At 47.5% G+C, this 20,980-nt stretch overlaps 5 protein-coding genes across 6 annotated transcripts; 3 read left to right on the top strand and 2 right to left on the bottom strand.

Annotated features, from left to right (window-relative positions):
• Positions 1-190: 190 nt before the first annotated feature.
• TERG_01873 (uncharacterized protein) lies at positions 191-1,395 on the top strand (the record flags this gene model as incomplete). The annotated part of the gene is made up of 3 exons (XM_003237104.1): positions 191-388; positions 457-1,075; positions 1,130-1,395. The coding sequence occupies 3 exons, from the start codon at positions 191-193 to the stop codon at positions 1,393-1,395; spliced, it is 1,083 nt and encodes a 360-aa protein (XP_003237152.1).
• Positions 1,396-2,979: 1,584 nt separating this feature from the next.
• On the top strand, positions 2,980-12,489 carry TERG_01872 (uncharacterized protein; the record flags this gene model as incomplete). The annotated part of the gene is made up of 15 exons (XM_003237103.1): positions 2,980-3,563; positions 3,620-4,133; positions 4,194-4,317; positions 4,370-4,482; positions 4,536-4,983; positions 5,045-5,509; positions 5,577-7,735; positions 7,787-7,883; positions 7,939-7,964; positions 8,027-8,881; positions 8,936-9,217; positions 9,287-9,361; positions 9,414-9,754; positions 9,825-10,302; positions 10,366-12,489. 15 exons carry the CDS (start codon positions 2,980-2,982, stop codon positions 12,487-12,489), a joined length of 8,685 nt encoding a protein of 2,894 aa, XP_003237151.1.
• Positions 12,490-13,179: 690 nt separating this feature from the next.
• On the top strand, positions 13,180-14,668 carry TERG_01871 (uncharacterized protein; the record flags this gene model as incomplete). Of its 2 annotated transcripts, XM_003237102.1 has the most annotated exons (5): positions 13,180-13,244; positions 13,350-13,399; positions 13,463-13,538; positions 13,595-14,087; positions 14,150-14,668. In XM_003237102.1, 5 exons carry the CDS (start codon positions 13,180-13,182, stop codon positions 14,666-14,668), a joined length of 1,203 nt encoding a protein of 400 aa, XP_003237150.1. The 2 variants fall into 2 exon arrangements, with proteins under 2 accessions (XP_003237150.1, XP_047605525.1); XM_047749347.1 differs by lacking the exons at positions 13,180-13,244; positions 13,350-13,399; positions 13,463-13,538 and having other exon boundaries at positions 13,722-14,087.
• A 239-nt stretch (positions 14,669-14,907) lies between these two features.
• TERG_01870 (uncharacterized protein) lies at positions 14,908-16,101 on the bottom strand (the record flags this gene model as incomplete). The annotated part of the gene is made up of 1 exon (XM_003237101.2): positions 14,908-16,101. The coding sequence occupies one exon, from the start codon at positions 16,099-16,101 to the stop codon at positions 14,908-14,910; it is 1,194 nt and encodes a 397-aa protein (XP_003237149.2).
• Positions 16,102-17,542: 1,441 nt separating this feature from the next.
• Positions 17,543-18,999, bottom strand: TERG_01869 (uncharacterized protein; the record flags this gene model as incomplete). Its single annotated transcript, XM_003237100.1, has 3 exons — positions 17,543-18,003; positions 18,068-18,701; positions 18,766-18,999. The coding sequence occupies 3 exons, from the start codon at positions 18,997-18,999 to the stop codon at positions 17,543-17,545; spliced, it is 1,329 nt and encodes a 442-aa protein (XP_003237148.1).
• Between the last annotated feature and the right edge of the window lie 1,981 nt (positions 19,000-20,980).

The following is a 20,980-nucleotide window of genomic DNA, read 5'->3' as shown; positions in this document are numbered from 1 at the left end:
GATTAACCAATCCATTTGAGAATGTGCTTTATCCACCACTCCTGTCAAAGAAGCCATTCATATATAAGAAGGTTGAGTTGACAGTAGGGCTACAAGAAGCTCAAGAGAAAACAAAATATATTAGGAAACACTTTCAAGAGCTGAAACTTAGACAGCCTGAAATTGAGCGAGAGGGTACCATAGCTCTACCATGAAGATTTCAAGCCTTAGCATTCTCCCCCTTCTGGGTGTTGTGTCCGCTGGAATTCATGGCAAAAAGCCGAACGGTCCAACGTATGCAGGTACCAACCCAGGCTGTACTTGGTATCTAGACCTCGTTGATGATAGCTATACTTGCGAAAATATCGAAAGCCAATGGGATTTAAGCCATGAAGCCTTTGTGGCCTGGGTAAGTCAATCAATACTTTGACCACTTCGAAGGAATTACTGAAAAAGCGTCTAATGGAATGTGGTTAGAATCCTGGTGTGAAGAAAGACTGCAGTGGGCTCAAAGTTGGTCTCTCAGTTTGTGTGGAAGCACCGATGGAATCAATTACCGCAACCCCCACGTCAGAGGCTTCAACGTCCTCGGAAACATCTAGCGCCTCGCCTACCGCTTCGAGGCCTCCTTTACCATCTCCAACCCAAGATGGTTTGGTGAGCAATTGCACAAAGTTCCACCAGGCTGTTAGCGGTGATACGTGTAGCAAGATTATATCCCGGTATAAACCCATCACGTTGGACCAGTTCATTGAGTGGAATCCAGCTCTCGAGAAGGACTGTTCGGGGCTTTGGTCCGGTTATTATTACTGTGTTGGTATCCCCGGCACACCCAGTGCGCCCCTCACGAGTATGCCGGCTAGCACGGCGCACAGTGGTACCAATTCAAATGCAACTGTAAAACCTGCTGCCCCAGGCCCAACCCAGGATGGTATTGCCAACAACTGTCAGCGGTGGCATAAAGCGGTATCGGGGAACACTTGCGCTAGTCTCCTTAAACAGTATGGAACTTTCACCCTAGAGGAGTTTATCAAGTGGAATCCAGCAGTTGGAGAAGACTGCTCCGGCCTCTGGTTAAACTACTATTACTGCATTGGTAGGATATCATGGACTTATGAGCGGCGTTCTAAAACTAATCAATGTTGGATAGGCATACCCGGTACACCCACAACGAAGAATTCCGTGCCTAAACCAACCACTACGGCATGTAATACCCCTGGTCTTCCTTCCCCAACTCAACCGGGAGCTATATGCCAATGCAGCAAGTGGCACCAGGTCAGGCAAGGGGAGACCTGCGACAGTATTACTCGAAACTACCGAATTTCAATCTCAAAATTCAAAGAATGGAACCCAAATGTTGGAAAAGATTGCTACGGTCTATGGCTTCGGTATTATGTTTGTGTTGGGGGAAAGTGAATCTCGGTGATGGAATAAGAAGGCAGTAAGAAATTGTGAGGTTTTTTTTTTTTTTTTTTTTTACTGTTTCCGTCCATGTATCCTTATAGGTTCCAGCTTTGAAATTGAAACTTTTAAATGACTACTAATTAAACGGAGTACACTTCGACTTTTCGCAGAATGATGGTCTCATACCATATTCCAGATTCGCTTGGTTGCAACATGTACGGAGTAAGTATGATGTCTATGGTTCAACACCAGTATATACAGTCAAAGCTAACCGCTCAACAAATGGCTTAATCTCCAAGGACATTGAAGAATATAAGCTTTCCCTTACACTGTGAGCCTATGTATAGCTCAATCATTATGGTATCGTTATACATATCCACCTTCACAGTCACTTCCGTGAATTAGCTGATAATGTATCTGCAGAGAACACTGGTACTAATAGCCATTTTCGCTAGAATAGTGTTCACGCAGCGATAAATGAGTCTATGGCGTTCAGCCTCAATAGTTAGTTAATCACTTGGCTGTGGGGGTGAACTCGGATAAAACCTGTAATATCAGAAATATTATTGATACCACTGACACACCACGCATAGTGGCGTTCCACCACGGTATAATGACTTTTTCCTACTACTACAAGGTCAAATTATACACTACTACAAACCGTGGCTGAAAAACATGATAAATCCTGAAGAAAATCTAGATTAATTAGTGCGGAAGGTCAATTCAGCAAATGGGTGAGAATACTCCCTACACCTCTAAAAGGTGCGCGAGGAGCTCTATTACTTGCCACATTCATTGACTCTCTGGTGGCGGACTGATAGTCAACCCCACACAGAAAATATTGACTTCCAACGGAGCATTATATATTAGTTGTCAATTCAGTTCGCATATCAAAATCCGTTCTCATCCCCAAGCGAAAGGGTTGATCATGCAGACCAAAAATGAGCTTGATACACTTTGGAGAAGGCCGTTGTGGAATTGGCCAATAAAAAGCTTCAGAAGGCAATAGTTAGGTAATGACTAAGCACGGATAGCTTTAATTGGACCGCCTCAACATCCAAAGATCTGCATCTCGACTTCAACTTTCTCACATCCACTCTGGACGGGGGGATTTCATGTCAACGAGGAATAGATATGGGCATTTCATTTCGTTCTGATGGCAGGCCTTGGAAAGGCCGACACAACGTGGCCCCAAAAGGCCGACAAAGCAAAAAGAAAAGGAGGGTCGCACGTATCTTGTGCAACGATTGATCATATTGTCCTCTGGAGCTTGCAACAGCTTGGATATCGCCAGCGAATAGAAACACCATCCCATTTTCTGCTCCACCAGGAGGATGCTTCACCATATATGTTTGACACTCAGACTATTTAATCTTTGACTGAAAAATGGCCGTGGCTCTTCTTCGAAAGATGAAGCGTTCTTGCCCCCCTCTTAACTTCTCAATTCTGTCTCATTGTTGGGAATCATTCTCTGTGAACAATATCCTGTTGCTCTCAGTTTAACACACCTGCCGTCTCGAAGCACCTACGCCCCTAGAACGCACTCCCCAACTCCATTCGGCGAGCTCGGTCTTACTACTGAATACTCCGCCAAAAATGGGCTCAATCGCAGTCGAGGAACTTTTAAAGGAAAGGAAGCCATCGGCTAGCACATCCCGCGCTCCTATGAAAGCTATTCCCCATTCGCAGGATGTTTCTCCTATTGCAATTGTTGGCATGGGCATGAGACTCCCGGGTGGTATCACCTCTGCAGAAGAGTTTTGGGACTTTTTGGTTTCAAAGGGAGATGCGCGTAGTAAGATACCAGAATCGCGTTTCAACATTGATGCTTTTTATAATAGCTCGAAGCCTGGCTCTGTCAGGACCCAGTATGGCTATTTTTTAAATCAAGATCTGGCTCACATAGATGCGCCATTCTTTTCTATGGGGAAATACGAGGCTGAAAGGCTGGATCCCCAGCAAAGACTGCTACTTGAAGTGGTATGGGAATGTTTAGAGTCTGCCGGCGTAACCGGCTGGCGTGGAAAGGATATTGGCTGCTTTGTTGGCTCTTTCGGGGAAGACTGGCTTGACATGTCAAGTAAAGATACCCAGGACATTAACAGAGTCAGAGCTATCGGCACTGGAGATTTTGCGCTCGCAAATAGAGTCTCCTATGAGTATGACCTCAAAGGACCAAGGTCAGAATATCCTTCTTTATATAGCGAAAGTTAATGAACTAAACCCCTTGAAAAAGTATAACGTTTCGAACTGCTTGCTCAGCCGCTATGGTTGCTCTACATAAAGCATGCCTCTCTCTTTACTCAGGAGAATGCTCAGCTGCGATTGTCGCAGGAACTAACCTTGCTCTGGCCCCGACGATGGCAACTACAATGTCCGACAACTTTGTTCTTTCGCCTAGTGGAATTTGTCGATCCTTCGACGCTGACGCTGATGGATACGGACGGGGTGAAGCTATAAGTGCACTTTATATTAAGAGATTTGAAGATGCAGTTAGAGATGGAGATCCTATTCGTGCTGTCATTCGCTCTACCGCGACTAACTGCGATGGTAAAACACCTAATATTTCGATGCCTGGTGCAGAAACCCAAGAAAGCCTCATACATCAGGCCTATAGTCGAGCAAAGATACCTGATCTTTCTGAAACAGCTTTTCTTGAGTGCCACGGCACTGGAACCGTCATGGGAGACACCACTGAATTAACAGCTGTTGCAAAAGTTTTTGGAGGAAAAGGAATATATATTGGGTCGGTGAGTACTATGAAATTGAGTGTTGGTATTCCATGGTCCGCGAAGCTCACTCGAGTCTAGGTCAAACCTAACATCGGGCACTCTGAAGGCGCCTCAGGAATTACAAGCATCATCAAGGCTACCTTGGCCCTTGAGAATAAGACTATACCCCCAAATATCCATTTCAATAACCCAAATCCGAAGGGTAAGAAATTTCTACGTATTTCTTCAAAAGATGATATTAACAAATTCCTTAGTGCCCTTTGATAGTGCCCGGCTCCAAGTACCTCTAGAGCCAACTACTTGGCCCCACGACCGAAGTGAACGTGTCAGCATCAATTGCTTTGGGGTTGGCGGCACAAACGTGCACGTAAGAGACAGTAATGCATTATTATCTCATTAAACTATTACTAACTTAGGCAGGTTATAATTGATTCGGCTGCGTCATTCGCTGCTGCGAATAGCGAGCATTTAGAGAGACCTGCGCCGCAAAATAAGTCAAGACTTCTTGTTCTGTCAGCAAATTCTCAGAATTCGCTTCAACGACGGATCGAAAATTTGAAGGCTTATGTAGAAAGTCGGCCGGGGGTGTCAAATGATATATGCTTTAATTTGGGGACTAGGAGGGAACATATGAAGTACCGAGCATTTACAATTCTTGAGCAAGAAGGAAGTATTGATACTGCGGGCTTTGAAACATCTCAATCTACCAAGTCGCGTAGTATGGTTTTCGTCTTCACAGGCCAAGGCGCACAATGGGTCGGTATGGGCAAAGAACTACTGCTTGAGTTCGATACTTTCCAGAAGGATATCAAAGCTATGGATACGGCCTTACAAATGCTGAAAAACCCCCCATGTTGGAGGATAGAAGGTATGAGTAACAATCCATGATTGCCTTTACGGTTACTAACCCCTGTATTTCACTTTTTCAGATGAGCTGTTGGGATCCAGTGAGGATTCCAGGATTAACAAGCCTGAATTTGCGCAGCCACTTTGTACAGCTGTGCAAATTGCTCTGTCGAATCTATTAGTACTCTGGGGTTTTTTGCCCACTGGTGTGATCGGTCATTCAAGCGGCGAGATTGCCGCTGCCCACTCTGCCGGCGCCATTACCATGGAGACTGCCATCATCATTTCCTACTATCGTGGGCAGGTGACAAAATCAATTTCTGAAAACGATGCCACACCTCAAGGCGGAATGGCTGCTGTTGGGCTTAGCCCGGAGAAAGCCAAACGCTATCTTGTTGATGGCGTGGTTATTGCGTGTGTAAATAGCCCACAAAACGTGACTCTTTCTGGTGACAGCGATAAACTTGACAGGGTCATTGCCGGGATTCAATCAACTGGAGATGATATCTTTTGTCGGCGTCTTCGCGTCGGAGTTGCGTATCATTCTCGTAAGTCCATTCAATTACTCTTTGTTATTTAGATAAGTCGGGATTCACGTACTCACATTAAAATTAGATCATATGCAAGGCTTGACTGGGCTATATCAAGACCTTATTGGGCCACATATCACCTCTAAGGACAACATGATTCCATTCTACTCCAGTGTGACGGGAAATATCATTATTGAACCCATTCAGCTAGATGTAAAATATTGGGCTGAAAATTTATCATCTACTGTTCTATTTTCAACAGCGGTTGGAACCTACCTTGAGAAGAATGGTGGCGATGCGTTGTTCCTGGAAATTGGTCCTCATTCTGCTCTTTCCGGGCCTCTTAGGCAGATCTTCGACGGCCATCAAGCAAAGCTGAATGTCACCTATATACCTACTCTCATTCGAGGTGAAGGTCAGAGAAGAAGCCTGTTGACTGCAGCAGGGAGGGCTTACATGAACGGTAGTTCTATTAGTTTCTCAGAAATTAATGGCCCTGGGAGGGTGCTCACCGATCTCCCAAAATATCCCTGGCAACACGACGTGAGATACTGGGGGGAGAACGTAATCTCCCAAAGATGGAGAAGTCGACAGCACCCACACCATGAGATCCTGGGCTCGCGTGTTTACGAGACAAGCGACATAGAACCTACTTGGAGAAACTTGCTATACGTGGAGCACACTCCTTGGATTTGGGAGCATAGGTTAAATAAGGAGATTGTATTTCCTTGTGCTGGTTACATCGCCATGATCGGTGAAGCTATCTACCAAATTTCTGGGTCTTATGCATATTCAATCAGGAACTTGTTTATGAAGAGAGCTCTCATATTGGAAGGTTCTAATGTCCTGGAGCTTGTCACTAGCCTGAGACCTGTGCGGCTTACGGATAGTGCTGATTCCAAATGGTACGAATTCACCATCAGCTCCTGTAACGACAATACCTGGCGAAAGCACTGTACAGGCCGTGTGATCCCTGGTGACGTTGAAGTATGTCAATTTAAAGACCATAAAGGTCCATTCATCAGACAAGTACAGGCAGACCAGTGGTACTCCGCACTGGCAAATCGAGGCCTGCATTATGGCCCTCGGTTCAGGGGCCTCGAGAACATTACTGCGGATCCCATTGACTACCAAGCCACTGCGTCTATAGCTGACGATGAGAATCTACATGAGAGCCACTACTCACTACACCCATCAACCATTGACCAATGCTTACAGCTTTTTAGCGTAGCTTTCACGCATGGTATATCTCGTCAAATGACCAAACTCAGTATCCCTGTGTCTATTGAGAAACTTCACGTCAGCGCAGGAGGTCTATCTATGGCTGTCCACGCTCAAGGCACTGGAAGATCTAGTAGTACGGCAAATGGACGTGTGGTTGTGACATTAGATAATAAAGCTGTACTGTGGATGGAGGGAGCCCAGTTCTTTACAGTGGACGAGGAAGATACAAGCTCACCAAGTAGACGCTTGATATCACGATGCGAGTGGAAACCGATTGCCCAATCATGTTCCGTTGCGACCTTGTCGGGCTCAGTCCCCAGGCCATCAACCGTACACTCTCGCCGGATAGTAGGGCAGTTTACAAATCTATTGATTCTCGAGTGTTTCCATCGAATAAAACACCTCAAAGCCGAATCTCCACACCTAGTCAAATATCAGGGGTGGATTATATCCCAGACAGATCGTCTTAGTAAAGGGCTGGATGAACTATTCCCTGAAACTTCTCCCTGGGCAGCAGCTTCTTCTGAAGCCCGCCTGACTGCAATGGAGTCGCTAGCGCGAGAATTGGAGGTTGAATCTCCAAGGGACATGCCGCTCATTGATATCTCCAAAACTCTTCTTGATCGTTGCCCTCAAATAATTGAAGGCAAAGTAGGTTCGCTGGAAGTTCTCATGGAGAATGATAGAATCAAGGACGTATACAATAATTTGTGTTGGACGTCCGGTTGGTCCGATTTTTTCTCTCTACTTAGTCACTGGAACCCAAGTTTGAGAGTATTGGAGATAGGCGGTGGAGTAGGATCTACTACGGCAACAATGCTACTCCACCTAGCACCTGCAGGAAGGACTCGTATGTATTCCAAGTATACGTTTACTGACATATCCCCTGGAGTGCTACCGTTAGCAAAAGAGAAGTTTAAAGACTTCGAAGAAATAGAATATTCCGTGCTTGACATCAGCAAGGATCCGACAAAGCAAGGCTATAGACCAGAGAGTTTTGATCTCATTATTGCTTCGAACGTGCGTGCTTCAGTTATATTCCTAACCACAGTTTGCTAATTTTGCTATCAGGTCCTCCACGCAACTCCATGTCTAAGTGAGACTTTAGAGTACATACGCATGCTATTGGTCCCTGGAGGTGGCCTTGTACTGGAGGAACTTTGCCCAGGTATGCTCTTTAGTCATATATTATGCCCTATTATCCACTGACCAATTAATTTCAGCCATACCCATCTTCAATTTTATCATGGTAGGTAACCATTCAACGTTTTGGCTGGTGATTTTAAGCTAAATTCGGTATGAAAATATTAGGGTGTCCTTCCAGGTTGGTGGCTAGGAGGTGAAGATGACCGAGAGGATACCCCCCTTGTAAATCCTGAGCGATGGGACCGGGAACTCCAGAAGACTGGATTCAATGGGGCAGAAGCAGTGATTTATGACTGTGAGCAACCGTATCACTATGGCGCTGGTATATGGTCGCGGCGTGCAGATATAGCCCCGGTCAAAGGAGACATATATCTTCTTCATCGTCCCATGGTTCATGAATGGGCGTATATAGCAGAGGCACAGCTTGCTCAAGGGGGCTACACGGTACATTGGTGTACCCTGGACCAACTTCCCGCGGACCAGATCATAATTTCACTCCTTGACTTAGGTGGCCCATTTTTCGACAAAATCTCTGAAGGAAACTTCCGCGTCTTCCAAAAAGCTATATCAACTACAACTAATTGTCGGATAATATGGGTAACACGAGGAAGTCAGCTTGAGTGTTCAGACCCTCGATATGGTTTAGTTCTTGGTCTGGCTCGTACGCTTAGATTCGAGATGAATGTGGATTTTTCCACGTTCGAAGTTGATAAGTTTAATGAAAAGAATGCTACCGCCCTCTGTGATCTGCTTAAGGAAATGCAAATATTCCGCGACAAACCATGGCTGGACCAAGATTATGAATTCGCTGTACGTGATGGGGTTATTCATATCGGCAGATTCCATTGGACGCCTCTGGATGAGGAAATGACCACGACCAACAAGCCCAATATGTCCAAAGGTCTACATATTGGAACCTATGGTCTCTTGAATTCTTTATCCTGGGTTGAATACGAAGAGCCTTCAGTTGGGGAAAACGATGTGATGGTGGAGATAAAATACACTGGGCTTAATTTTAGGGTATGCATAGACAGTGCACTGGGTTTCTAGCGGAAGATACTTACTTACGAATAGGACATTATGGTGACGTTGGGTGCCCTGGGTGACACAAGTGAGATTGGATATGAGAGCTCTGGAACTATTTTCAAAGTTGGTTCAAACGTCAAGAACTTGCGTGTTGGCCAAAGGATTTTAGCTCTGGGTATCGGTCTTCTTCGTACCAGAAAAGTGATACCTGCAAAGTGCTGTGTCCCAATCCCCGATGAATTGTCCCTAGAAGATGCAGCGACAATGACTTCGGTATATGCTACCGTAATACTCTCCCTAATACGGCTTGGAAATCTTCAAAAAAACCAGGTAAAAAGAAAACCACCAAAAAGTCATTGGCAATCTTTCAAACTGACGAACAAATAAAAAATGTAATAGTCTATACTAATCCACTCTGCATGTGGCGGTGTTGGTTTGGCAGCAGTCCACCTTTCTCGAACCATTGGGGCAGAGGTAAGGATAACGCAACTCTTCATCAACGACGTCCGCTAATGATGTATGCAAGATCTACGCAACTGTTGGAAACGAACAGAAACGAAAGTACCTTGTAGAGAACCATCAAATTCCAGAAGATCATATATTTGATTCAAGGAGTGTCTCATTCTTCGACGATGTTATGCGACATACCAATGGTAGGGGAGTCGATCTTGTCCTGAATTCTCTCTCTGGCGAATTGTTGCATGCTTCGTGGCGATGTGTTGCCGAGTTCGGTCGGATGATTGAACTAGGGAAGAGAGACATCATAGGCCATGCACAGCTGAATATGGATGGATTCTCTGGAAACAGGGCATATTTCGGAGTTGACCTATTCCGACTCGGCGAGACAGACGCGACTATGTTTGGACAGTACGTACTCCTCTTCTCTTACCTATGATTGTTGACAGTATATGCCTATCAGACACTGATGAATGAGAAGGCTATGCCGAGACGTTATTGAGTTTTACCAACAAGGAAAAATCCAGCCAATACAGCCAACGACGATATATGAGGCTACGGACGTCATTAGTGCCTTCAGGTACATGCAGACCGGGAAACATATGGGCAAGATCATCATAAAAATGCCAGAGGATCCAGCAGAATTACCAGTCGCAAAAAGCAACTTAGACCTTTCTCTATCCCCAGGAGGGTCCTACTTACTAGCAGGCGGACTTGGCGGACTTGGTCGTCCTATTACGACTTGGATGATTGAAAAGGGAGCCCGGAATTTCATATTCTTGTCGCGATCAGCAGGAGAATCTGATTCAGACAAAGCTTTCCTGCGCGAACTGGCTGCCCAAGGGTGTATAGCTACCATAGTGAAGGGAAATGTAGCCGAACTAGACGATGTCAAACGGGTAGCTACCGCTAGCCCAAATCCAGTTGTTGGCATTATCAACTTGGCCATGGTACTGAGGGTAAGTGAAACATATATGAGGCACATCTACTCTTCTAAAGCGGGTCACTGATACAGGAGACAGGACGAAGCCTTTGAAAAAATGACCTATGATGACTGGAATGCTACGCTCGCGCCCAAAGTCCAAGGAACATGGAATTTACATAACGTCTTCAAGGACCTTTCCCTAGATTTTTTCATCCTCATCAGCTCTATATCTGGTCTAGGAGGTAACTCTGGCCAGGCAAACTATAATGCAGCGAACACCTTCCTTGATACTTTCGTCCGCTATCGCAAATCTATGAATCTGCCAGCCTGGGCTATTGACGTTGGAGCTATGCAGGAAATTGGCCATCTTAGCCAGGATAAAAGACTGTTGAAGAAGGCACTTGCCAGCTCAGTGGAAATGCCGGATGAATCCTATCTCGTCGATGCTTTGCAGGTAGCCATGTTGAAGTCAAAGGGGTCTGAGTCAGGCCAATTTGCTATAGGACTGGGTACATCGAAACCTCCTCCTGATAGTGGTAACCACCCATTATGGCCAAGAGATGCTCGATTTACCGTTAATAAAAACCTCCAGTGGAAATCTGACAAGGCAAGCACTACTACCATTGTAGACCTCAGAAGCTTCGTTGAAGACATCAAGAAGGACCCTAGCATCTTAGACTCACCGGAGAGTAAGAAAAGAATCGCAAAGGAACTGAGGGTACTGATAGGCCCGCGTGCGGGACTTGGTGAAAATGCAGACGACGAGGAGATTGATAACATTGCAATCGACTCTTTGATGTCTATCGAGATCAGAAGCTGGTTCCGCCGGAATTTATCGTTGGACGTATCACTGATTGAAATCTCAAATGCAAAGACCGTCGGAGGGCTCACAGCGATTACCCTGAATGCATTGCGCTGTAAGTATCAGTCGAAATCCACCGAAGCTGATGGGAAGGATCGCGGGATATCTACGAGCGAAACCCCTGATGAGGGAACATTGAAAAACGATATACTCTTGGGAATTGGATTACAACCTATCCCAGGGCCGACCATTGACTGGAAATGCGAGTCTGAGGGCCGGATATTCTTAACAGGTGCTACCGGTTTTGTTGGTGCGTGGATGCTAGCATCACTCCTTGAACGGCCCTACGTTAAACTTGTTGCCTGTCTTGTACGAGCAAAGGATGAAAATGCTGGCCTGGAACGCATCAAGGAGACTTTCAAGAAATATGGGATTGAATGGAAATGTAATGAGAAGCTGGCAGTCATTCCGGGAGATATATCCAAGCCAAAATTGGGTCTTGAAAGGGCTAAGTTTGATGAGTTGTCAGCCAGGACAAGTGCTGTCTTTCATATTGCTGCGCTGTCAAATTTTCTAGACCCTTATTCCGCTCATCGGGAGGCAAACGTTATTGGAACTTTCAACATGCTTCAATTTGCGACCAACAAGCGGCCAATAACTTTCCATCATAGCTCCAGTTTGTCTGCATGTGGGCTAAATGCATATCTCGGCAGGCAGCACATTTTAGAAGATCAAAAACCGGAGGTTGATCTTAAGAAGACTGGCCACCATATCGGATACTCATACAGCAAGTACACTTCTGAGATGGTCTTATGGAATGCCATATCGAACGGAGTGCCTGCGTCTATTTATCGCTTCAGCATGGTTCTGGGGCATAGTGTTACTGGTATTGGGAACGGTGACGATGCCACCTCGAGAATGATGTCCAGCTGCATACAAATTGGCAGCTATCCCATTGCTCCCAAACAACGCAACCAATTTGTTCCAGTGGACTTTGCTGTTTCGTGCATGCTGGAGATTTCCACATCCCTGGAGAATACCGGCCATGCGTACAATGTGATACAACCAGAGCAGGAGAAACTGGTTGATCTTCCGGCGACTTTTGACATGTTAAGACAATGCTGCTCCTCACCGCTACGGCCTGTTCCGTACGAGGACTGGCTTCAATCGCTTGCAAAGTGTCGAGCTGGTAGGATGAGCGCCTTTCTTCCAGAGATGGAGGATAAAGAGTTCGAACGCCACGACATCTGGCAGAATATTCATGCAGGCGAGCATCGTTACGGTACTGATAACCTGCGCCGGGCCCTTGCACATCGTCCAGAGATGCTACAGCTTCCTTCTATGGACAAGCTCATGAAGATATGGTCGGCTCAATGGATCAAGCAGGCTACCAGAAGGGAGCAAATATCTCTTGCGTAGGGTATATCTCTGGACCAATTTGCTTAATAGCTTGCATGCCCTATCCTTTGGATGACTTGGCTTAATCTCTACAAATATCCATTAGTTATATCGTATGTTCATTGGATTCTAATATTTTCATCTTCAGGGTGCAAACTATATCGTAACACACCCATACACGTAAAATACACAAACGCTGATAGAAAGCTCAAAAGTACTGTAATACGAGTACAGCAGGAATAATATTTTGCCGAAGCCTTACACTAATAAATGCAAACAGGCCCAACATGCCTAAAGCGGCAGTTTCTGAAATATGTGAGATGAGAAAAATATATAAACACTTGGAATAAAAAACATCAGTAAATAATTAGAACGATTCTCAATTGAAAATTGCATAGACGCTGTAAATATCGACAAGCATCGGGAAGAGAGATGCAGCTATCGATGGGTAAAAGGTGCGTGTTCTCCGATAACGCTCCCTCGCCCGCCCGCCAGGCTAAACTCCAACGCCCCGACTTATCTAGTTTTTGGGTCCGCAAGCTCAACAAAACCATAAAAAGGGCTAACAAACCAACGGCATCTCGACTCTTTGCGCTGTCTTCCTCTTCTTCTGCTATCCGCTCTACATATTTGAACACTTTACACTTGATATAATAATAATCTCTAGATCTCTCTTACCAGCAAGATCTCTATCCGTCAAGGTTCCCCGCAATGTCTTCTCGTCCTCCAGTTTATATCGTATCGGCAGCCCGAACCCCAGTGGGCTCGTTCCTTGGGTAAGTCTCCAGACAGCTCTCTCATAGCTAATGTTTGCCGGTGACACTGGTGAAGCTGGGATTGGAATTATTTGAGAACTTGTACTGACTCGACCGGCTGTGTAGCTCCCTTTCGTCTCTCACTGCCCCTCAGCTCGGATCCCACGCGATAAAGGGTATATATATATTGCAGCCTAACTTGGGTACTGTCCAAGACTAATGGAGTTGGATTGCCATAGCCGCTCTTGAACGGGCTCAAGGAATTAAACCAGAAGATGTAGAAGAGGTCTTCTTTGGGAATGTCCTGTCTGCAAAGTAAGGTGTCCCTCCTTTTGGCGGGGGTAGCTCTCGAGCTAACGGCGTTACAACAGTGTCGGTCAGAACCCTGCCAGACAATGCGCACTGGGAGCTGGACTCTTGGATTCTACAGTTTGCACCACCATAAACAAGGTGTGCGCCTCAGGTCTCAAGGCTGTCATTCTGGGTGCCCAGACCATCATGACTGGTAACGCCAATATCATCGTTGCTGGCGGAACTGAGTCCATGTCAAACACCCCCCACTACCTCCCGAATATGCGTACTGGAGCCAAGTATGGCCACCAGAGTCTCACAGACGGTATCATGAAGGATGGCCTGATGGATGCTTATGGAAAGCAGGAGCTCATGGGGCTCCAGGCAGAGGAGTGTGCTCAGGACCACGGATTCAGCCGTGAGCAGCAAGACGACTATGCTATCCGTACATACCAGCGTGCCCAGGCTGCGCAGAACTCCGGTGCTCTCAGCGCAGAGATTGCACCAGTTGAGATCCCCGGTTTCCGCGGCAAGCCATCCACCATTGTCGACAAGGATGAGGAAGCCAAAAACGTGAGCAGTCCCCTTTACATTGGAATCAACGAGAGTCAAACGACTAATATAAACCCATCTAGCTTAACCCCGACAAACTCCGAGCCATCAAGCCCGCTTTCATTCCAAATGGCGGCACAGTAACTGCTCCTAACTCATCCCCTCTTAACGACGGCGCAGCAGCCCTCGTGCTGGTCTCTGAAGCCAAGCTGAAAGAGCTCAACCTCAAGCCCATGGCCAAGATCCTCGGATGGGGTGACGCAGCCAAGGCGCCCAGCAAGTTCACCACTGCTCCCTCCCTGGCCATCCCCAAGGCTCTCAAGCACGCTGGAGTTGAACAAAGTGCCATTGACGCCTTTGAGATCAACGAGGCATTCAGCGTTGTTGCATTGGCAAATATGAAGATCCTCAACCTCTCTGAGGATAAGGTCAACATCCACGGCGGATCTGTTGCACTGGGACACCCGCTTGGAGCTAGTGGTGCGCGTATCCTGACTACTCTTTTGGGTGTCTTGCGTGAGAAAAAGGGGAAGCTTGGATGTGTGGGTATTTGCAATGGTGGAGGCGGTGCTAGCGCCATGGTTATTGAGTCCCTGCAGTAGATTGATTGATTGATTCATTAATGTTAATGAAATGCTGTGCCGTTAAGGAGGATTGACTTTATTGATTATTTTCCAAAGTCTGATTTGAGTGATGAACAAAAACAAAACATTCTCGGGGTCATTGAGAAGAAAACAAAATATCACATAACTTAGCTTAAACCATAGGTAGATATACATTATTCCAAAAATAAAACAAGTAATACCAAGGTATGGAAAGAAACCCGGGAAAAAAAAGTGACCTACGCAAAGGCTCCTACCAAGGCCATCAACGACGCACCAGCAGCAACAGCAATACCGGCCTCAAGCCGATTCCGTCCTTGTAGAACCTCATAGCTTCTATCACTCAAGAAGTCCTCAGCAAGGAGCTCCACCAGCCCAGCAAATAGTAAAAGACCACTACTAAATGCGTTCGTTAGTCCAACCATGAGCAGACCCGTAGTGCTCGCTGGGTCATATAGATTATGTACACCGAGTCCAATAGCCTGACCTATAGGCGTAGTTGTCCCGTATGCAAGAGCCATGAGCCACGGTCTAGGTGACGAGGCAGGGAACAGCGCCGGTATGAGAGCTGCTATGCGTGCGCCGAGAGCAAAGCCTTCAAATGTCTGGTGGAAGGATATAGCGACCAGAAGAACAAGGAAGTTTGCACCCGTGGCTACGGAGAGAGCCATACCGATGAATATGCTGTGGAAAAGTATACCGGCTTCGAGAAGCAGGCATTGAAGGAGTTGCTTTTGAGCACTTTGCTCGCTCATATGGCTGTCGTGGCTATGGTGGTGGTGATGATGGCCGTGATGTGTAGGGCGTACGTATTCCGACTCGTTATCTTCCGGCTGCGGATCGAGTTCTTCAAGGTCGAGATCCAGATCTTCATCGTCGCTTGGATGGTCTGCACCTGCGTCTCGACCATCTTGACCTCTTGCATGGCCATTCTGCATAAGCGGACTTGCTCCATCGACCAAATTCTCCGTCGAGTTGCTAATGACTATCCGAGCCGGTGGATTGCGTCGTACTTTGCTCATTCGTACAGATGAGCCGTTCTCGTGTGCGTGGCCGTGATTGTGCCCGTGTCCATGGCCATGACCATCACCTATTAGCGTATCGTACTCCGATCCATGAACATGTCCAGCCCCCTTCATGGCAAAGAACATTTCAATGCAAACGACCATTAGCACCGCAACCATGGCTACGAGCCCGGCAAAGGCAGGATAACCCTTATTCCAGAACCGCGGCAGACATGGGCTCGTCAGGGATATAAACGCCGTTGGCAGCAGGTGTACGAAGGCAGTGGCTATAAGCACGCCTGTGCCGAAATGGCGGGACAAAAAGAGGAAACGGCGCGGGATAGGTAGTTTAGGGAACCGTCGTGCTATTATGGGAAACGCACAGGCTGGTTGATAGCTGGATGTTAGCATGTCACTGCATGGAGACATGTGGTGAATGACGTACCGAATGTGCTGAGGGTGAGGATTAGGAACAACGCAGCTACGTGAGCTGGTGTATTGTATGTGTTTATCTTCTTGCTTCCGCACGACCGTCGGAGGTACTCTTCTTTCAACTTGTCAAGTGGTATGGCGTCCAGGCCGGACACTGCAGGGGCTAATGATGAAGCTGTTAGTTAGAATAGCGGCTTCAAGGGGATCAACGAAGCAGGCCAACTCACCCCCATCCATTCTGGATAAAACAACCCGTTTTCTTTCCTTTGTACCCGGCTGCTGTCATGTATGTATGTATGTATGGTGTATGGATGTATATGTACCGTATACCTTGACCAGCAAGATATGGACGTATATGTTGGTTTCCGCTCTGCTGCACTTCTCCGTCTCCGCAAAAAGATGTCTGTTGTCCACTTCAGGAGAGCGTAGATGTAATCATGCGCCCGTCATGCAGTGCATGCATCCATAGCCTAGATATTCCGATCGATATCTCAATCCCAATGGCCGTATATCAGTCCGTCTGAATTTTTCAGTCCGTTGGTGTCACTGCCGTAGGGAGTGAGAAAGTGCCGGCTGCGCAAAACAGCGCCGCAACGAGAAGAGTAGCGGCAGATCGGATCTCGAGGTAGTGGAATTGGTATGGCCTGTCGGTCAAGAAGCGTCGGAATGGGCGCTGTATTGTGCTCCTGGGCTGCCCTGGTGGTTTGTCTGCTGTCCCTGTGCTGGCTTTTGGTCGTGTGTCAAGTTCGGTCAAATCCAAATTTCTTGAAGTCACGGGACGTCACGGCCGGAGAGAGAGCGGGCTCAGTCGGTCGAAGACGCAGACAAAGCAGAGACGAGACGAGACGAGACGAGAGCAGTGAGTATCCAGCAATGAAGCAGGCGAAGGTGTTAATGACGGGTCGGAAGATGCCGTCTAATAACAGGGCGAGACAGAGGCCTGGGTGGTCATTATCATTATGCTGTCAGGGGTAATGTCGACATAAGTTGCCAGGGGCTTCCTTGCACAGATTGGACCACTCTACATATGCATCGGGAGACGAGGATCAATGATACGAGAAGAGATTTAAGAGACGAATTGTTCATTGAAAGAGTAGATACAGGACACAAACAAGAAAGGGGTTTCATCAGACAGCTGGATGTTCCGAATCCGCTTCATGCCTCCTTGAGAAAAGGGAAAAAGTGAAGATACACTAAGAGAAAAGAAAAAAAGGTCGACGGAAAAAAAAGGATCATTTCATGAATTTAAAATCAAAGTAGAAGAGGTCAAGGGAGGTCGAAGCGGATACTGATCACCGGGGAGTGCCGATTCTGTCAACACCGAGAGGAAGTATGTATGTAGGTATGTATATAAACAGATGCTATTTGCAAGGCATGGATATCAAGATAACAGTATAAAACGATAACAAGAGAAACAGTAACGGGCTAGTCCAGATTTCTAAGAGGCGAGAGCGAAGTTGTTGGATTTCCCGTCGTCGGCACAGAGTTTCTCAACATCACGGGGGCCGAGGGTTTCGGGGAAGTTGTCGAAGCCAGCTTTGAGAACCTTGACGTAGAGGGTGCCATTGTCGCCGTTGAAGACAACGGCGACGGTGACTGGATCCTCCGGACGGTCAAAGTAGTAGCTGGAGCCACCGGATTTCGACTGTTCAGTGTGGTAGGTAGACTTGCAGCGCATGTCACCGGGGGCGAGGACCTCGAGGACGTCGAACTCGCCGCATCCAGACTTCCAACAAGAGCAACCTGGGTTCATGGGGTACTGGGAAGTAAGAGGAATCTTGGCGTTGAGCAGCCAGAGGGCCGGCATGTCCTTGGGGTCGTAGATAGATGAACCGCGTGTGCCAGTTAGAGGCATGGAAAGCCTAAAGAGGAAGATCTTATCCTCACCACCGAAGCCGTCTGTAGATGCTAGTTAGTATATGAACGGTTAAATTGTGGGTATATATGGCGTGGGGAAACCTACGGAAGGCAGCGGCACCAGGACGGGTGAAGCCACAGTCACCATTCTTGCACTTCTTATCCGACATGACGATGAGCTCTTTGCCATCGGGAATGGTTGGGTCCTTGGGGAAGTTTGGACTGTCGCTCATACCGAAGAAATCGTCGTCAAGGCCAAGTGCTTTAAGGGCAGCTCCGAAGCTCTGATCCACACCTTTATCCCAACCACCATCGTTGTTCAGGAAAGAGAGGCCTTCAGCTTCCTTGGTATCGGTATTGAAGTAGGCAACACGTCCCCACTGGCCTGGACCAGCATTGACGGGAGCATGGGGCTTGGAGTCCTTGGGCTTGTCACCGCCCTTATAGCCGTTGCTCTTGACCTGAGGGTCTTTCATACCAGGAGCACCAGGGGCAGGGGTGGGGGCAGCAGGGGCACCACCGCCACCACCACCATATTCGTTGATCCAGGAGACGACCTGGCCGTTGATAGTGGCGACGACAGTGTCTCCGACGGCACGCTTCTCGTGGAATCGCTGGTGGGAGTGGCCGTGACGACGCTCGTGGATGGATGGCTTGAGCTCGCGCTTGGGCTTCTCACTGCCTTTATTGTAGACAGCCATGCTGTAAAATTTCATGGGTCCACGGAAGTGAGCAGACAGCTACTCGAGTTAATTAGGCCTTTTATGCTTTGTATCTTCTCTCTATCGACAGATCTAAGCTTACCTCTTCGCCAAGAGGGCCGAATGGACCAGAGTACTCATGTTTCTCAGACCCGCATTGACCGCTGCTCATGGAGGTGACCAAGTCGTAGGTGCCTGAGGTAGAGAAGCCCGAGTATGTGATCATGTTAACGGCCGAGCAGTACCAGTTGCCGCCATCATTGGTGCAACCGGCCTCAGCCGAGACAGTTGAGACGGAGGCTGCGAGCGCAGCTCCGAAGAAGAGAGAATAGCGCATCTTCTATCGCCAGTCAGTCTATATTTTTATCGATGGCCGTCTCTCTCCGCGAGGACTCACCGTGAAGGACAGACAAGTCGTATCGTAATGAGCGAGAGTCTTAAGGAGCGGATAGGGCGTTGTCTCAGCAACGTCCTCGAAAGCAAGAACAAGAAAATGAGCGAACGAAAAGAGCGACGTTCGGTGGTGACGAGGATGTCGTTGCAAAGAAGAGAGAGAGAGAGAGAGGAAGAAGCAGGAAAAAGTGGACGAGGCGGCAGTTTTTAAAAAAAACGCAGCGAACAAACCAGGGGCCGCGCAAGGAAAAAGGAGAAAACGAGCAGGGGGGGAGGCGGGCTGGTAATACGCGTTACGACGTTACCGCGTTTCCCGTTGGCGGGCTGGCCGTCCAGCGCAGAAGAGCCGCCCCGCCAGGACCCCCTGACTCTCGTAAAAGCGGCCGCATCACAGACAGGGGACGGCAGCTGATTGGCTGAGAGGGGGGACTTGCGTGGCCGCTCTAGGCCCAAAGCAGGACTAGCGCCAGGAACAAGATTTTAATGACAGGAACCAACGCTCGGCCGGTATCAGGGCGGTATTTGGTACGCTTGTTACATACGATACGAGACGGTTACCGGTTTCAGCCTTGACGAGGCAACGTCAGGAGATGGAGAAGATAGAGAATATTGATATGGCGGCGAGGACTAGGAGAAGAGAGAGAGAAGAGGAGAGAAGAGGAGAGAAGAGAAGAAGAAGAAGAAGTGGTGAGGACAAAAGAAAGGAAAGGAGCAGCAAGGCCAGCGCTGAAAACGTTGGCTCCTCTTGCTCGCTGGCTGGCTTTGTTGCTTTGGCGCCGGCTTTTCCTTGCTTTTTCCTCCATGGCTAGAAAAAAAGTCCAAATCAGGGGACGGGGGTTGAGAGCCAGCAGTGGGCCGCTGGGGGAGTCCGCTTGTCTGCTGGGACGCTGCCTTGGTTGGCCAGACCAGGTCGTCGATGGTGAAACCTGGGAGGTGACGGGCGAGATGAGATGGCGTGGACGCAGTTGCTGGCGGAGCAGAACGTGACGATCCGGCGATGATGCAGTGGTTAGAGCATTCTGCACGGAGCAAAGGAGGTGATGACAGCAGTGATCGTGATCGTGGTGATCGTGATAGTCGTAGTCGTCGTCGTAGTAAGGTTGGTGGTGGCAGCCGAAGTTGCTCGTCTATTGCAACGTCTCCCTTATTTCACCTCTCTTTCAACTCTACCCCTATCACCATATACATATAACTATACTAAGACTAGGCTTTTATAAGTCATAATCAGCTTGCTTCTGGGCTGTAAGCCGCTTCCATGTGCTTCCTGCGTCGAATCATCAAATACAGATGGTTGCCTAGAATGCAGCAGTTGGTATGTAAAGAAACTGCTTGCTCGCTTCTAGAGTTGCTTTCATCACTAGAAAATAAAGAAAAAAAATCACCCAGCGTAAAGAAATAGAATCTGAATCATCCGCTGAGAGTCAGTGTGCAGTTCTAGGTGCCAGGTAAGTCATATCGTTCTATCAGCCACAGCTCTCTCCAGATAGAACCAAGGGAGGCCTCTATCGTACGGCATTGGCTATAAATCTCCCTGTTAGTATTCCTTAGCTTATGAACCTCCCAAAGAGTCACACCGAATCTGATGGCTTTATATTATAGAATTGCCGACGTTTGGAATATCCATCGCCTCCAGTAGGATGGAATTCGCAGACACTTGGTTATAGGGTAGCAACATCAGCGTACGGATACCCCGTAGTTGGTTCACTCAGTAGTTAGTCAGTTTTTCAAGCAAGGCTGAAGGACAAATTAGCTAAAACTTACCTTCGATGCGTTTGCTATACCTGTAAATCATGTTCTGTATTCACTCAGCTGCTTCCGTACCGTCTGCCCTTGTGGTTATTCGTGCTTCACAATAAAACCCCGTTTCCTTCTACTAAATGTCGTGTTACCCAAAACGGCATAACGTAGATATGTTCAAGAGAGCT

Source organism: Trichophyton rubrum, assembly GCF_000151425.1.
Source record: "Trichophyton rubrum CBS 118892 genomic scaffold supercont2.2, whole genome shotgun sequence".
Taxonomy (NCBI): Eukaryota; Fungi; Ascomycota; class Eurotiomycetes; order Onygenales; family Arthrodermataceae; genus Trichophyton; species Trichophyton rubrum.
Note: the sequence above shows the minus strand (reverse complement) of the source record. Positions and strands in the feature narration are given on the sequence as shown.